General features: G+C 33.8%; 1 protein-coding gene and 1 long non-coding RNA gene across 10 annotated transcripts in view; both read left to right on the top strand.

Annotated features, from left to right (window-relative positions):
- Mmd (mind-meld) overlaps positions 1–13875 on the top strand; it is a 497564-nt gene that overhangs the window by 38070 nt on the left and 445619 nt on the right. For all 9 annotated transcript variants that reach the window (XM_064215710.1, XM_026645750.2, XM_026645749.2 and 6 more), the window contains exon 2: positions 624–682. In XM_064215710.1, the coding sequence (XP_064071780.1) occupies positions 652–682 (31 nt within the window). In that variant the 5' untranslated portion in view covers positions 624–651. The remainder of the gene's footprint in view (positions 1–623; positions 683–13875) is intronic.
- The window catches only part of LOC135193399 (uncharacterized), a 38650-nt gene continuing 26811 nt past the window's right edge, over positions 2037–13875 (top strand). The window contains exon 1 of the long non-coding RNA XR_010309214.1: positions 2037–2162. This is a non-coding gene — a long non-coding RNA (uncharacterized LOC135193399). The remainder of the gene's footprint in view (positions 2163–13875) is intronic.

Raw genomic sequence — 13875 nt, 5'->3', positions numbered from 1 at the left:
AGAAACACTGATCATTTTAGAGGTTACTAAAGTGATGTCGTAAATAAACACAATTTTTGCGCTTACATTGCAAACGTTGGCTGAACCCTACGACATAGATCAAAATAATGTACTACAGTATTGCACCCCTTAAAGAGGACTTCAAAAAAGTTCCCAATGGACTCTTAGGGATAACTCACAATAACCATTTCTTATCCTTTACTTTTTACGAATAATGGTTTATATTCGAAGCGATTTTAAGCAATATAGCATTAATACTCATCCAATTGAGTACCTTAAATACATTGTGCATTTAATATAGATCAATATAGCCGTGTGCAGCATGTAATTTAAATGGATATTTTCGAAGATATTACGGATTTAAAACGCAGGGACATAGCGGTTTGTATTGTCTAATGACTGAAATACTGTAACCGTTGTCAGATATTCTGTAGTATATTTAGTATCAGCATTGCACCCGGGCGAAGCCAGGGCGTGTCAAATAAAAATAAAAATAAATATAAAGTCTTGGACAGGAAGATCATTACATTTGTTAAATAGCAAAAAAATATCATCAAGAGCAGAGTACGTTTAAAATATAACCGAGCATCAATAATAACATGGATCCTTCTAATTTGTTTCAGGATTAATTTTCAATAATGCAGCTGTCTAATGGAGTCTAGCTTAGGCGAAAGGAAAGCCGGTAAGTCATTTTTTTTGTTTTCGTGAACCACGCATTGCTCGGTTGTATATCAAGGCGGCACAAAAGCCTTCGGACGTTGATAGATTGATTCTTTGTGTGCTCACCAAACGCATGTGTACGTTTTCTAATGTCTACGCATACACAAACAAATATAGACCGCAGAATGTGATGGAAATGACAACATAACTTTTATCGGGAGTCGTTTTAATATTGATGTTGAGCAAAGAGTTCGCTAAAATGTTTTGTACGCTTACAAAGAAATGTCTGATTTTTTACGGAAAATGCAAACATTCATTTCATAAATAATTCTTTTGTTTTTTATTTATTACTATTGTTTCAATTTTATTCAAAAAACCAGCTGTTGAAAAATATTATTTCATGTAAACGGACGACTGTGTGTTTTAAATCAACAGTAAATAAATTTTTAAATAAATACTTACACTGTAGCTCTAAGTCTAAATAATGCCATCTGTATTATTGTCACTGTTCTTAGTAGAGACGATTTATATACAGGCATCGTCGTTTATTTTTTATTATTTTTAAAATATTAAAGGCTGCCTGCCCTCAGATTTTGTTTCCATAAAAATTTATAGATATTTTACAAAATCATTTTTTATGTAACAAAAATTTTGTATGGAAAAACAATTTTCTGAATCACGTTTTCGTTTGGTTCTTAACATTTATGATTTTGTAATTTTGAAGCGTTGCTTTATCTCGATGAGAACAGTGTCTGTGAGTGTACAGATACATGTTGTTCATATAGTGTCTTTATTTATCTACTCATATATTGGTAACATATAAAATGTTTTTGCTACAAGAACCTTTCTAATTATCTTTTGGGGTCATACCCGACGCGTTCTGTATACTTCGATGATGTTTTTCTCTTCCTAACCAACGCTCCTACGTAGATAATATTGATTACAACGTTCACTAATAGTAATACTAGCCAGTGTTTTTCAAACTTCTGACATGCATTGTTATAAAGTTTGAGAGGGGCCGGGGTTCACGCTTCATTTGCTGAACCCATTATCCGTATCTCACATTCCTGTTTATGTTCCAGTGTTCATGCAATTTACGAATATAACTAATAGGTGGCGTGATTTGTTTTAAAATATTGTTTTTAAACGTTCTTTTTGTAATTGGAGTTAAGATGATAATCCTTTTTTGAAATAGATTAACATTTCTTTTTTTTTAATTTATTGAATTTTTGTATATTATATCTTTGTGATGAATCGATTGTACTGGCTGTATAAGTTTTTTAGACAGAGATACGATTTGTTAATTTTTTAACACACACATGTAAGAAGAAATACGCTTACACGCTTGGTAGTAGGTTGCAAGTCCGTCTGGGTGGGTACCACCCATTGATTAGATATTCCACTGCCAAACAACAGTACTCAGTATTGTTGTGTTCCGGTTTGAAGGGTGAGTGAGCCAGTGTAACTACAGGCACAAGGGGCATAACATCTTAGTTCCCAAGGTAGGTGGCGCATTGGCGATGTAAGAAATATATTGACCACTTACCATCAGGTGGCCCATACGCTCGTCCGCCAAATTACACCATATTAAAAAACAGAATTTAGATGTGCTTGTGTAAATTATTTATGTCAAGTTCAGCTGTGTGTGCATGTTGACAGTAAGTTGATTATCACGTGAAAATGGTCAAAACGAAAGAAGTACATACGTTTTTATTTTTACTATTTTTATTAGATATTTTCATTTCGTCATCATGTTTACTCTCGCTGTGAGTGGACTCAGACAACGAGCGTACATCACCAAATTATACCTAAAGAGGAAAATGCAAGGTTCCTCTCGTTCCACGAATAATTAACGTGAAAATCTAGGTGAAGTTTTATTTCCCGCCGGGGTACGTATTAAAGGAACCGCTCGGATGATTGATTAGCCCCGGGACAATAGATTTAATGAAATAAAGAAAAGATTACGAATCCCTTACAGCTGTCTGGTCGCGGTTGAGTTATATTTTACGGTAAAAAATGTGTTATAATGTTTTGTGCGATACGTTTAATATGACAAGAGACGGCCATAAAGATTGTTTTATTTTATTACAATAAAGATAGATAAATATGACGGTATTCTGATATGATATATTTTTTAATACCATGGTGTCAGTATGGTAAATAATTACATAACTATTACACGAATACGATTGTCATTTACAGAAAGTTTTATGTGACATTGATTTAATTATAACATTATGACATTTAAATAAAACATCAATTAAAAAGGAGTTCTTACAACAGAGCGCGGCAGGTAAATAAATGTAATTTCGCATTATTATCCTTACTAATATTATAAATCGGAAGTAACTCTATCTGTTAACTCTACACGATTAAAATGCTGAGCCGATTTAGATGAAATTTGATATGGTTGTAAAATAGGGCGTGATGGTTTGTATGCTAGAGGTAAAGTTTTATAAATTTCGCAAGTAAAGCTGCAGTTCAGCTAGCTATTATATGTATAGTATATCAATTCGTGCGATGAAAACTATAATAGCTGTTTTCATTTATCGCATCGCTTTCAAGCGCTTCCCGCACAGAAACTAGCCTAAGTCACTCACCGGATCATTAACTATCTCTATATAACGTTGATCGGAGAGTGGCCAGTACAATATAATTATAATGATGTAAAGAATACGAATAAAACGCAAATCTTAGAATCACATACAAAAACTAGAACTTTTGTGGTCATTCTCATCAAGATGATTTAGTTAATCGTAGTCCGTATGACCTGCAGTCATAGGCCTCTCCCAAGGCGTGCCAAAGCTACGCGACTTTAGGTTATTATATCATAAGCTAAGTAACAGATTCTATGAGAATCGATATAGAGGACTACAGGAATGATCTTTAATATATAACTTACAAATAGGGAACGTTAAAGAGTAGCTACTGAGTGTTTTTCTCTATTTTTCTCGGTATAATGTGCGTTTTGAACTGGATTGAATACTAAAAAAAAACATTTATGTTAACCAAATTAAGCGTACCAAAGTTTGTGTAGGAAACTCAACCCAGTGGATAAGTTTTTCAGAGTTTCGGTCATACGGAGTCATATGGAGCGTTGCCTTTACGATATTGTTATGCTTTCATTATTTAAAGGCTATTCTCTCATGCAAGTTTGCTGAAGCGTCGACGAACATGAGGCGTACCTCGTTGTTCCGCGTAAACGGTGGAGATTGTTTTGTTGTGCGACGTGATTTTGAGTTCCTTGCTTCATTATTGAGTATCTTCTAACTCAAAGTCGAAGCGTAACAGGAGCCTTCAACATCGACGTGAGATTTTTTTTTATACACGAGTACCGTTAAATTTGTAACGAAATATATAATTTTATCATGAGGAATGATTATATGTCGGTTATAATAAATTATGTTATATTTATGTTGCACATATATATTTGTTCCAACTATTTTTATCTTAAACTAGATGCCGACCTTCGCTCAGGCTTTAGGGGTTCGTTGTCAGGTGTTGGCTATAAAAAGTAGCCGCTTTCATGAGGTTTACGCTAGCTCTGTACGAAATTTTATTAATTTCGTTTTGGCTGCGAAAGCGTAACAGACAGACAAACACACAGAGTTACTTTCGCATTTATAATATTAGTATAGATAAAAATTTTCTGCTTATATTGTAAAGAGTAAGTGTGTAGAATCTTCGTATAGATACTAACTTTAGAGCCAACATATGATAAATGATATGTTTATATGTAACAAATTACAATATTTACTAGCTATGCTTTAACATAGTAGGTGATATAAATCTTTTTTTTTTAATAATAATAAACATATTACTAATTTAAATTATGAGAGAATAACCTTACCTTACTCGATGGTAGGTTTTTGTGAATAAGGGCCATGACATCTTAGTTTACGATGTTGGTGACGGTTAATACGCGTTTGATATTCTTCTATCTATTACATAAAAAAAAAAAAATCTCTTTCTATCTGAGATACTACAAGACATTTAAACAAACCACGAGAAGTTATTTTTATTAACAAAACTTTAAAAACAACCTCTTATTTAATCCACGTACTAAATCGTTAAAAATGTAGTTTGCTAAATTATACAGGTTAAAAACTGCAAAATAACATCTCAATCGGTTGGATGAAGCACAGATTTGACCCACACATACAACATTATACCTCTTGTCAAATAAAACGTGAGCTGTAAATATCGCTGTACACGTAGTACTCGAATACGAGCGGAGAGATTGAATGTCACGTCTGTGAATTGCGAAATATTATTATTATACACAAGAAAACGAAATACACTCTTGCTAGTTCAATAGTATATATTTAAAACGATTTAAACCGTGAAGCGCACCTCCTTATATATAAATATACTAAAACCATCTCCGGAACACGCATCTTCTCGTATTAGTTATATTTAAATATGTTTAGTAGTTATTTCGTTTAAGTAATAAATGGAGCCGAGATGGCGTAGTGGTAAGAACCGATGATTGCGAGTTCAAATCCAGTAAATACCACAGAAATTTCATGTGCTTAATTTGTCTTATAATTTCATCTCGTGCTCGGCGGTGAAGGAAAACACGCCACATGTATATCCAGTAACCCGCATTGGAGCGTCAGGGGACAACCCGAACCTTCTCCTCAAAGGGAGAGAGGGGGCTTAGCCCAGCAGTGGGTTAGGTTACTTCACTTCTACTTTACAAAAAAGCGCGTGGAGTGCCATAAGATAATATATGAACACTTTGTGATAAGGTTTTGAAACAGCCCGTTTATTATATTCTACTGCTAAACGGCAATGCAATGACAAGACGTTTAACAATAAAACGTCTCTTCGTAATATATTAAACACTAAAGATGCTCCTAATACAATAGTTGAGTTATTGGTTAGTAGTATTTTTATTCATGTCTAAAAAACTATCTAATGGTCTTTGTTTTTCTCTGTATGTTAATTAGTCTGTGACTTATAGTTTGATGTTTTAATAAAATTTGTTTTATTTAATTAAGTAGACGACCTTAAACATCGTTGTTTTACAGATATTCCGCATAGTAATAATCTTAAAAGTACATGACCTATAGATAGGATAGAATTATATACGAATTCTACTTTTTTTAGTCAATAGTAGCTCCGATACGCCAGGCAGCCCAGGGCGAACCAATCAATCACCGCTGACATAATGACGTCAACGTCATCCATTATCAATTATTGTCGTCACGGAACCCGCGGTTTTCCAAGTCTCATCGATACTATTGTCATATTTCAACGAACCGATAGTTCGTTTTTTATATCATGTAATATGGGGTACATTGCGATGGATCGTTTTGCCTTAACTTAGGGATTGGTTTTTAGGCAAACTTTAGCTATAGTTTCTTTTGAAATAATGTTGACGTGAAATTAGGACACCTAATGCTGAGTCGTCACCTCCGTCTAAAACAAAGGCGTCGTGAGAGGCATTAATTATTCTTTACATTGTCATTGCGCTGTCAACCAAGAGAAAGATGTCCTCTCTTATTCTTGTGACATCACTTAAGATATTTAACTTAATTAATATAAGTTAGTTTGGTGACACTGCTCAAAGTATCTATGTATCTATAAATATCATTTGGAAAAATACAATTTTTGTTTGTCTTTTAACTACCCTACTTCCAATTCAAAAACTTAGTTTGTGATACTATCTAGCAATAAAAGCAAGCACATTAAAACAACATTAGATAAGATATAACAATCGCATAGACAGCACGCCTTTGGAGAAATTATGAAACATAAAAAAATCCTACATTTTAGTTTTACTAATTGATAAGTAAAAATCTTGGTAAAAATGTATAAAATATGGTTTTATTTGTCTTTTAAATACAATGGGTATTAAAACTAATACATCAGTAGCACGGTCAGGTTAGACGGGTCGTTAAGGCCCGGTAGTTTATACCCGGTCTGGTTTTATCCAGTTTTATCCGGCGCTAACCGGCCCGGGGCGGTTAACACCTCATTCCGTTTAAACAAGTTAGCACGCCCGGTCGTTACGCGCGACATTAGTGTGGGCGGCGATTTATAAAAACAATACCTTATAGTGATGTACTTCTTGTTAGGGGTTTTTTGTTTGCTATGAAAACAGAGAGAAAAGGTTTTATGAGAAGTGTAGACGTATTAACGTGGGTGTATTTTGATTAATCGCTTCGTGGATATTATGATATTAAATATTTATTTTGGGACACGAAATTTATATCAGAAATAAGGTAGTAGGTTCCAAATACCTTAGGCGGATGCAGGAATCTTCTTGTTTTGAGTAGAAAATTTTAGTGCATATTCCACCACACTGCTCCCCAATACGTATTGGTGGAGACAAATGTGGCGGATTTGTATCCGATATGCAGGTTTCCTCACTATGTTATACCGCACCACTGAGCACGAGAGAAAAGTGTTCGTAACACAATTTAAGCACATGAAAACTCAGTGGTCTTTGTACGTATTTGAACCTGCAATCATCGGTTAAGATTCACGTGTTCGAACCATTGGACCATCTCGATTTATATCAAAAATACACGAGTGATAAATTTGTTTTTTAAACATGAATAACTAACAACTTGAATTTGCGTATCTTTTGTTTTATTGTGAGTTTCAAATGACATCATCAATTATATATGTATATAATGAGTTATCGTTGTGGTACTTCCCATTGATTTTCCGAAGGGACGCAAGTTTGAATCCCGGAATATAGTAATTTGTCAGTCTACGTATTACATAATCCTGTTACTATTAGACCGAATATTAATATATGATATAAGAGTAAGAATTATCAAGGGATTTGCGTAAATTGTTTTGCTTAATATTTCGTGTAATAGATTTTTCGTCATCCCCAAGAGCACCCTCGAGGGATGAACCAAGATAACAATATAGCATCAAACCTTTGTCTCAGTGATTAATGTTACTTGGACCCGCCTTTATGCATCCTGAGTCAATTCAGCTGCCGTGGTTTGGGTCTTGAGCTTATTTCTATACGAGTATTTTCTTTAACATTCTAATGTTTTAGCATCTTTTGCTAACAATGTTAACTCAAATTTAATTCTTATTTATTAAATATTAATATCTTGATTTAATAAGTATTTTTGTTGAAAAAGTTGGGCAAAATCGATCGCCATGACAATTGGTATTCATTTGAGTCGTGTCGAAGAACATACGAAATAACATAATAATATGCATTTTGTATATTATTCTTAAATTATTGAGTCTTGAAAGCTTAAGTATCGAGTTCTTTAGGGCAGATAACGCGTTTGAATTTTTTATTTAAATTCTAAATACTGACTTGAACCTGAACTTGAAGGAATTGAAAAGTAATCGATAGTACATAAAGTATAAATAATAATAAATAAATAAATATTGGACAACATCACATACATTACTCTGATCCCAATGTAAGTAGATAAAGCACATGTGTTATGGAAAATCAGAAGCAACGAAGGTACCACAAACACCCAGACCCAAGACAACATAGAAAACTAATGAACTTTTTCTACATCAACCCGGGATGGGTTCGATTCCCGGCCGAGTGGTTCGAGTTGATGTAGGAGAGCTCGGAGTGGCGTAGCCATGAAAACCGGTGTACACACTACTCGACCATATATCGTCGTCGTATAAATATTACAGGTCTATATCGTTTTTATTAAAATTGAAAAAGCTAACAGAAGTAACTTATCATATCTGATATAAATTAGTTTGGTAAAGGAGAATCTAAAGGTTTCCGAAATGAGCTAGCAAGAAAAACCAGATACAGATCATAGTAGTCTGCACTTATTGTAGTCACGGAGCGACGCCAGCAAAACATGTTTACTATAGCAAATTGTAACTTCACATGAATTTCGCTTTCCGCCTCGTTGCCTTTAAAAACTTCCTCACTTCGGAACTTTCGGAGCCCTCGACATTTGCTAGTCTCTAGAAGTACAACTTAAAGATTTCATGAGATTCATTTTATGAAGTTGTTGGCAACAGACTGGGACTGAATGATGAGGACGTCAAATGCGAAATATCTTCGAAATATAACGTTTAGGTTAGCATACATTTTGTATTTTAAAATAGACACATGTGTCGTCATATAAATTATCGGTCAACTCTTTGATATTTATGTATTGGAAAGCAAGTCGTCGGTCGTGCGTCTGCAATCTTTAATCTTTTGTTAAATTTGAGAATTATGGCTCTCTTGTAATTGCGCACACCTTTGTGCAATTGGCTGCCTTGAGGATGATCCTCGAAATCGGTCAGGGAGACTAAATTAGTGAACTCTTTGATATTTTGGGTACAGAAAGCAAGCTTTTGTAATCATTCGCTACTGTTGATTGCTATGCTTCATAAAAGCATTGTATATATTTTCGACGTTACGTTTGAAGGGTTTGTGAGCGCAGTTAAAACAGGCAACCGTTGCTTTAATTCCTAATTAGCTGAAACGGTAAATATTGAATTAGGGAGTTATGGAGCTCTCCACAATTTGAGAAAATTCCCCTTGCGTCCAAAGCTAGTGTCGGAATACTTGGCGTCGATATTTCGAGCCTTGTTTAGTTCCGCGGTCAATTGGAAGGCAATTGGAAGGTAAAGTCAAATTGGCATCTAAAAAGCTTGTGTTTAGCAAAGCGAGATAGTACTTCATGTCGGCTCATTGCCTAAAACTATACAAGGCCCAAAATCGGCCTCATATGGAGTACTGCTCTCACCTCTGGGCGGGAGCTCCCCAGTACCAGCTTCTTCCATTTGACAGTATTCAACGAACAGTGGCTCAAATTATCTACGATCAAGCGATTTCGAACCGGCTTGATCGTTTTCTCCGTAAAAGCTTCAAGTGATTTACACCCTAACAAAATAATTACGTATTTTGGCAAAATAATAATTTCTACCAAAGACCTGATATGGTTTTAGTGGTTAGTGAGCTGAATCTAACGAATAAGGAGCAAGCACCACTGAGATTCCATGTGCTTATTTATATATATATATATATATATATATTGCATATATATTGCATCTCGTGTTGGTGGTGAAGGGAACCTGAGGAAACCTGCGTTTACTGAATGAAATAACAAAGAATAGCGGAAAAAATACATATTCTTTAATAAATAACATTAACATTATACTAATAATATTAATTCATAAAGTCAAACAAAAAAACCCTATTTACACGTCAAGAAAAAAAAACCACGAACAAAGTCACGCGCAACGCTACGTAAATAATAAACTAGATTATGTCTACGCCTTGATTCTTGTAAAAGATATCCCGGATGAATTAAAAAGTTATTCAATATTTCAATATACAAGCGTTTCCGAGCGCACCTAGACTTATATGCATTATCTTTGTATAATATTTAATTCACTGGACAACGACGCTTTGAAATTTTTATATAGGCAGAATCAATACATTAAAGGTATACTATACTCTTGGAGATTGTAATTTTTTTTCCAATGATGATTTCTAAGCTTTTAGAATGCATTTTGTATAATAATATAATTTTTTTATATTTACTTTGTAAGGCTTTGTGCAAGTCCATCTGAGTGAGTACCACCCACTCATCGGATACTCTTTCGCCAAAAGTAATTTAATTACTAACTATTAAAATTTAATAAGGTTATTTCACAATGTGTTGTATGTATTTCATAATAAAGCCAGATTTGAATTAAAAAATGCATTTTTCGTTATTACGCCTTTTTTTATATAATATATGTACGTAGATGGAAGATCAGACGAGCCATCTGATATTAGTGCTGTAAGAAATATTAATCAACTCTTACATCGTCGAGGCGCCACAAAACTGGGAACTGAAATGCCCATTGTACATGTAATTAAATAATTTGTAATTCATACACACGGCTTACGAGTATGGAGTTACGTAAAATATTCAATATTAATTAAAATATCTAAAAACTTTCATAATAGGTATTCGTAATTAATTAGTGAAATCGCGATATTTCCGGCTCGAATGCGACACGGAGTATGATACGAATTCCGTAATAAACAATACAATTTACATATGCGGCGAATATATAATAATGGTGTATGACGGGGAACGCTGACGCGAACGCGATCCGCTCGAACGGTGAGTTCCACGCGCACTTGTGGTACGTCTAATATGTAGTTATGAATCAAAATTGATTTCTCGTAATTAATATTTCAAACGCTGGTTTGACGCTTATATTAAGCTTTTAATAATGTACTGGAGATAGATTTCAGTGCCAGCTTGTGTGGTGAGGTACCAACCGCTCATTAACTACTTGCTTTGCTGTTTGGCTGAATTAATTTGAACGATATGAGAGCCTTTGCCTTAGTTTCACTGCTTGGTTGTCTCCTATTTCCCTCACCCGTAAACGCTCTTGCTATAAGAGCATTCTCCTCCACACGGATGCCAGGGTCGATGCGCCGCCGTGTTATTATGATGCTCTATCTTTGTTTAATGGTTCTAGCTCAGTCATTCATGTCATGATATAGCCTATTGATTAGAATAAGTTATTCTATAAGAATACGGGTTCAAATCCGGAGAAGCATTTCATGACTAAATTTTCATGGGTATATTTTGTTTTTATTCATCTCATGTGTTGTTGATAGTTGAATAGGCAATGGGGTATTTGCCCAATGGTGGGAAACTTAGAGACTATTTTTACCATTGAAAATCGAATGCAAAAAAAAATTTAAAAAAACATCGTACTTAAAGAACTCTTATAAAAAATGACATCATGTATTTTTTCATCCTTTAATAACAATGGAACTAAATGGAAAGTATGACTTTAAAAATAAAAGAATATTTCAAATCGGTTGAAAAATTACTTTTTTTTTAAGTCGGTTAAAATATAAAAAAAAAACTTGTAGTAATTAGGTTGACTGAGAACTATGGTACTCGGTATAGACAGTCATTATATCATTGTAAGTTAAAATTCTAAAGCATTAATGAAACGGTTTTTTTTTCAGAATTTAAATTTTCGAAACTTGCGATTCTCACTAATTACATAACGGTCTTTTGCGCTTCTCTGTCCAGTTTTATCTTAGTCCTGCATGTCGGTAATCCACGCTATTGTCTTCGCCGCGTATATATTATCTAATGTACCAGGTTCGCTACTATGAAATATATATCGTGGTACCCAACATAGGGGTGTGACAGGTATGCCTTACATGAATTTATACGAGTATAATAACTAAACGGAGCGTAGTAATATCATATTACGATTTTGTTAGTAGTTAACTAGTTCTTGTAAATTGGCAAATTCATAGAAAAAAAAAGATATCTGTTTAAAAATAGAGAACAGTGTTTTTTAAATATTTTTTATTGCATAGTGTAAAGAAGTATTCTGTGTATTTATATATGTAGACATTACAATTAGTTGTTACCTATGTAGTAAAAAAGTATAATTACTAAGAGTCTCTAGATGTTTTATTGATAAGAAATAGCCTCCCCTATCCTTGAGTAGGTTTGCAGGTTATTCCAGCATGCTGTACCTATTATCTGAATTTGTGGAAGGCATTAATCGTTTGGCAGAATTAGAACCGAAACATGAAGTTCAAAGTGATCTGATGTTTTTTTTTATCCTGTAGGTAGGAAAATGGGTCATCTATTTATTTATTTATTAATAGGTACACAAACAGAATACAAACAGAAATACATTAAAATTACGTACTTACACAATTTTGAGCTAGCTTACATTCCTAAGCATGTGTACACGGCATGCTCACAACAATTATATATCAATGCAGTCTGGTGCTATTTTATATAATAATCAAAAATTAATAAATTACAGTAAATATATATATTAAAATAAATTGAATTTATGTAACATTAATACTTAAATTATCTAAATAATATTGAATATTTATTACAATTAAACTAATGACAATACATTCATCAATTTGAATCTTAAAATCTGTTGGTAAGTTGTCCCCACTGCCTATAGACATAAGGTACCGTAAGATATTTTAATCATTCTTAATACTTATAACCGATGCGCCACCAATCTTGCGAACTAAGATGTCATATTTTTTGTCAATAGACACACTGTCTCATTCACCTTTCAAACCAAAACACGACGACACCAATTATTGCTGTTTGGCGATAGAATATGTGATGAGTGGGTGGTACCAACCCAGTAAACCAACAGGTCTTTAACCCACGCATGCGAAATGACTCGTAAACACAAAAAATGGCGTGGTCCTTATCTAGGTGACTCTACTCTTACGTGGTGGTCTTGTGTATTTCTACTTTTCGATTAACTTTGTAATTCTTCAAGTTTCCTTGTGCACTTTTGCCTCGAGAAAATACACAGAATACGTTTGTTTTATTGTATTTTTGTTTATAAGTTTTAAAATATGCTCCTTATTTACACCGATATCTGCAGCGTCCATTAAAAGTTGTCCTGTATTCCCGCAGAGGTAAAATGGAGATGAGCCACAAGTTTAAGCCGGCTATGAAAACTTGCTGGCTTTTTTGTATGGATTAAGACCCGTATCCACGAAAATTGTAAAATGTTTTTTATATTCCAATAATAGTTTTAAATCGTTGAAAAATGGTTTTAACTAAGAAGACAATTAATATAAGATATTTCTTATTAATTAACATATCTATAAAACTAGCTAAACTCGCAGCTTTACCTGCTTGGAATTCAGTGTGTGACAAAAGTGGTCCAAAAACATGCTTACAGTCCTTTATTTAGAACAGAATCTCCTCAAATGGTGGAGAACTTAACCTTTGTCCGTCCTTGTGTTTCAAACTTTGTTGTAACAAATTTCATTAAAATTGATTCAATAGTTTATCCGTGCAAGTGTAACAAACTGACGAACAGGAAGAGTTATTTTTGCATTTATAATTTTAGTACAGAAATACATACGTAATAACTTTTTCTTAGTAGAAGTATTTCTTTGAATAAATTATGAAAAATGTGGCTGTCACGGGATGCCGAGTATATATATGTATGTATATAGTTGTCAAATAAAGTAAAGTAACAATTTGTAAGTGTCCCACTGTTGGGCTAAGGTCTACTCTTTGTTTTAGGAGAAGGTTTTGAACCTTCTTCTCGTTTTGGACGCTTCTCCGATGCAGGTCAGTAGATACACATGTGGCAGAATTCCATTGAAATTAGACACAAGCAGGTTTCCTTACGATGTTTTCCTTCACCTGTTTTTTTTTATAGTTTTAAAACTGTCTTTAAAACGTGACTTTGTATTTATTAATTGTTAGTTTAAAAAAACATGTGCATAAAATA

Source organism: Vanessa tameamea, chromosome 8 (genome assembly GCF_037043105.1).
Source record: "Vanessa tameamea isolate UH-Manoa-2023 chromosome 8, ilVanTame1 primary haplotype, whole genome shotgun sequence".
NCBI classification, from domain to species: Eukaryota; Metazoa; Arthropoda; class Insecta; order Lepidoptera; family Nymphalidae; genus Vanessa; species Vanessa tameamea.
The sequence above is the reverse complement of the archived record's forward strand: the minus strand, read 5'-3'. Positions and strand labels throughout refer to the sequence as shown.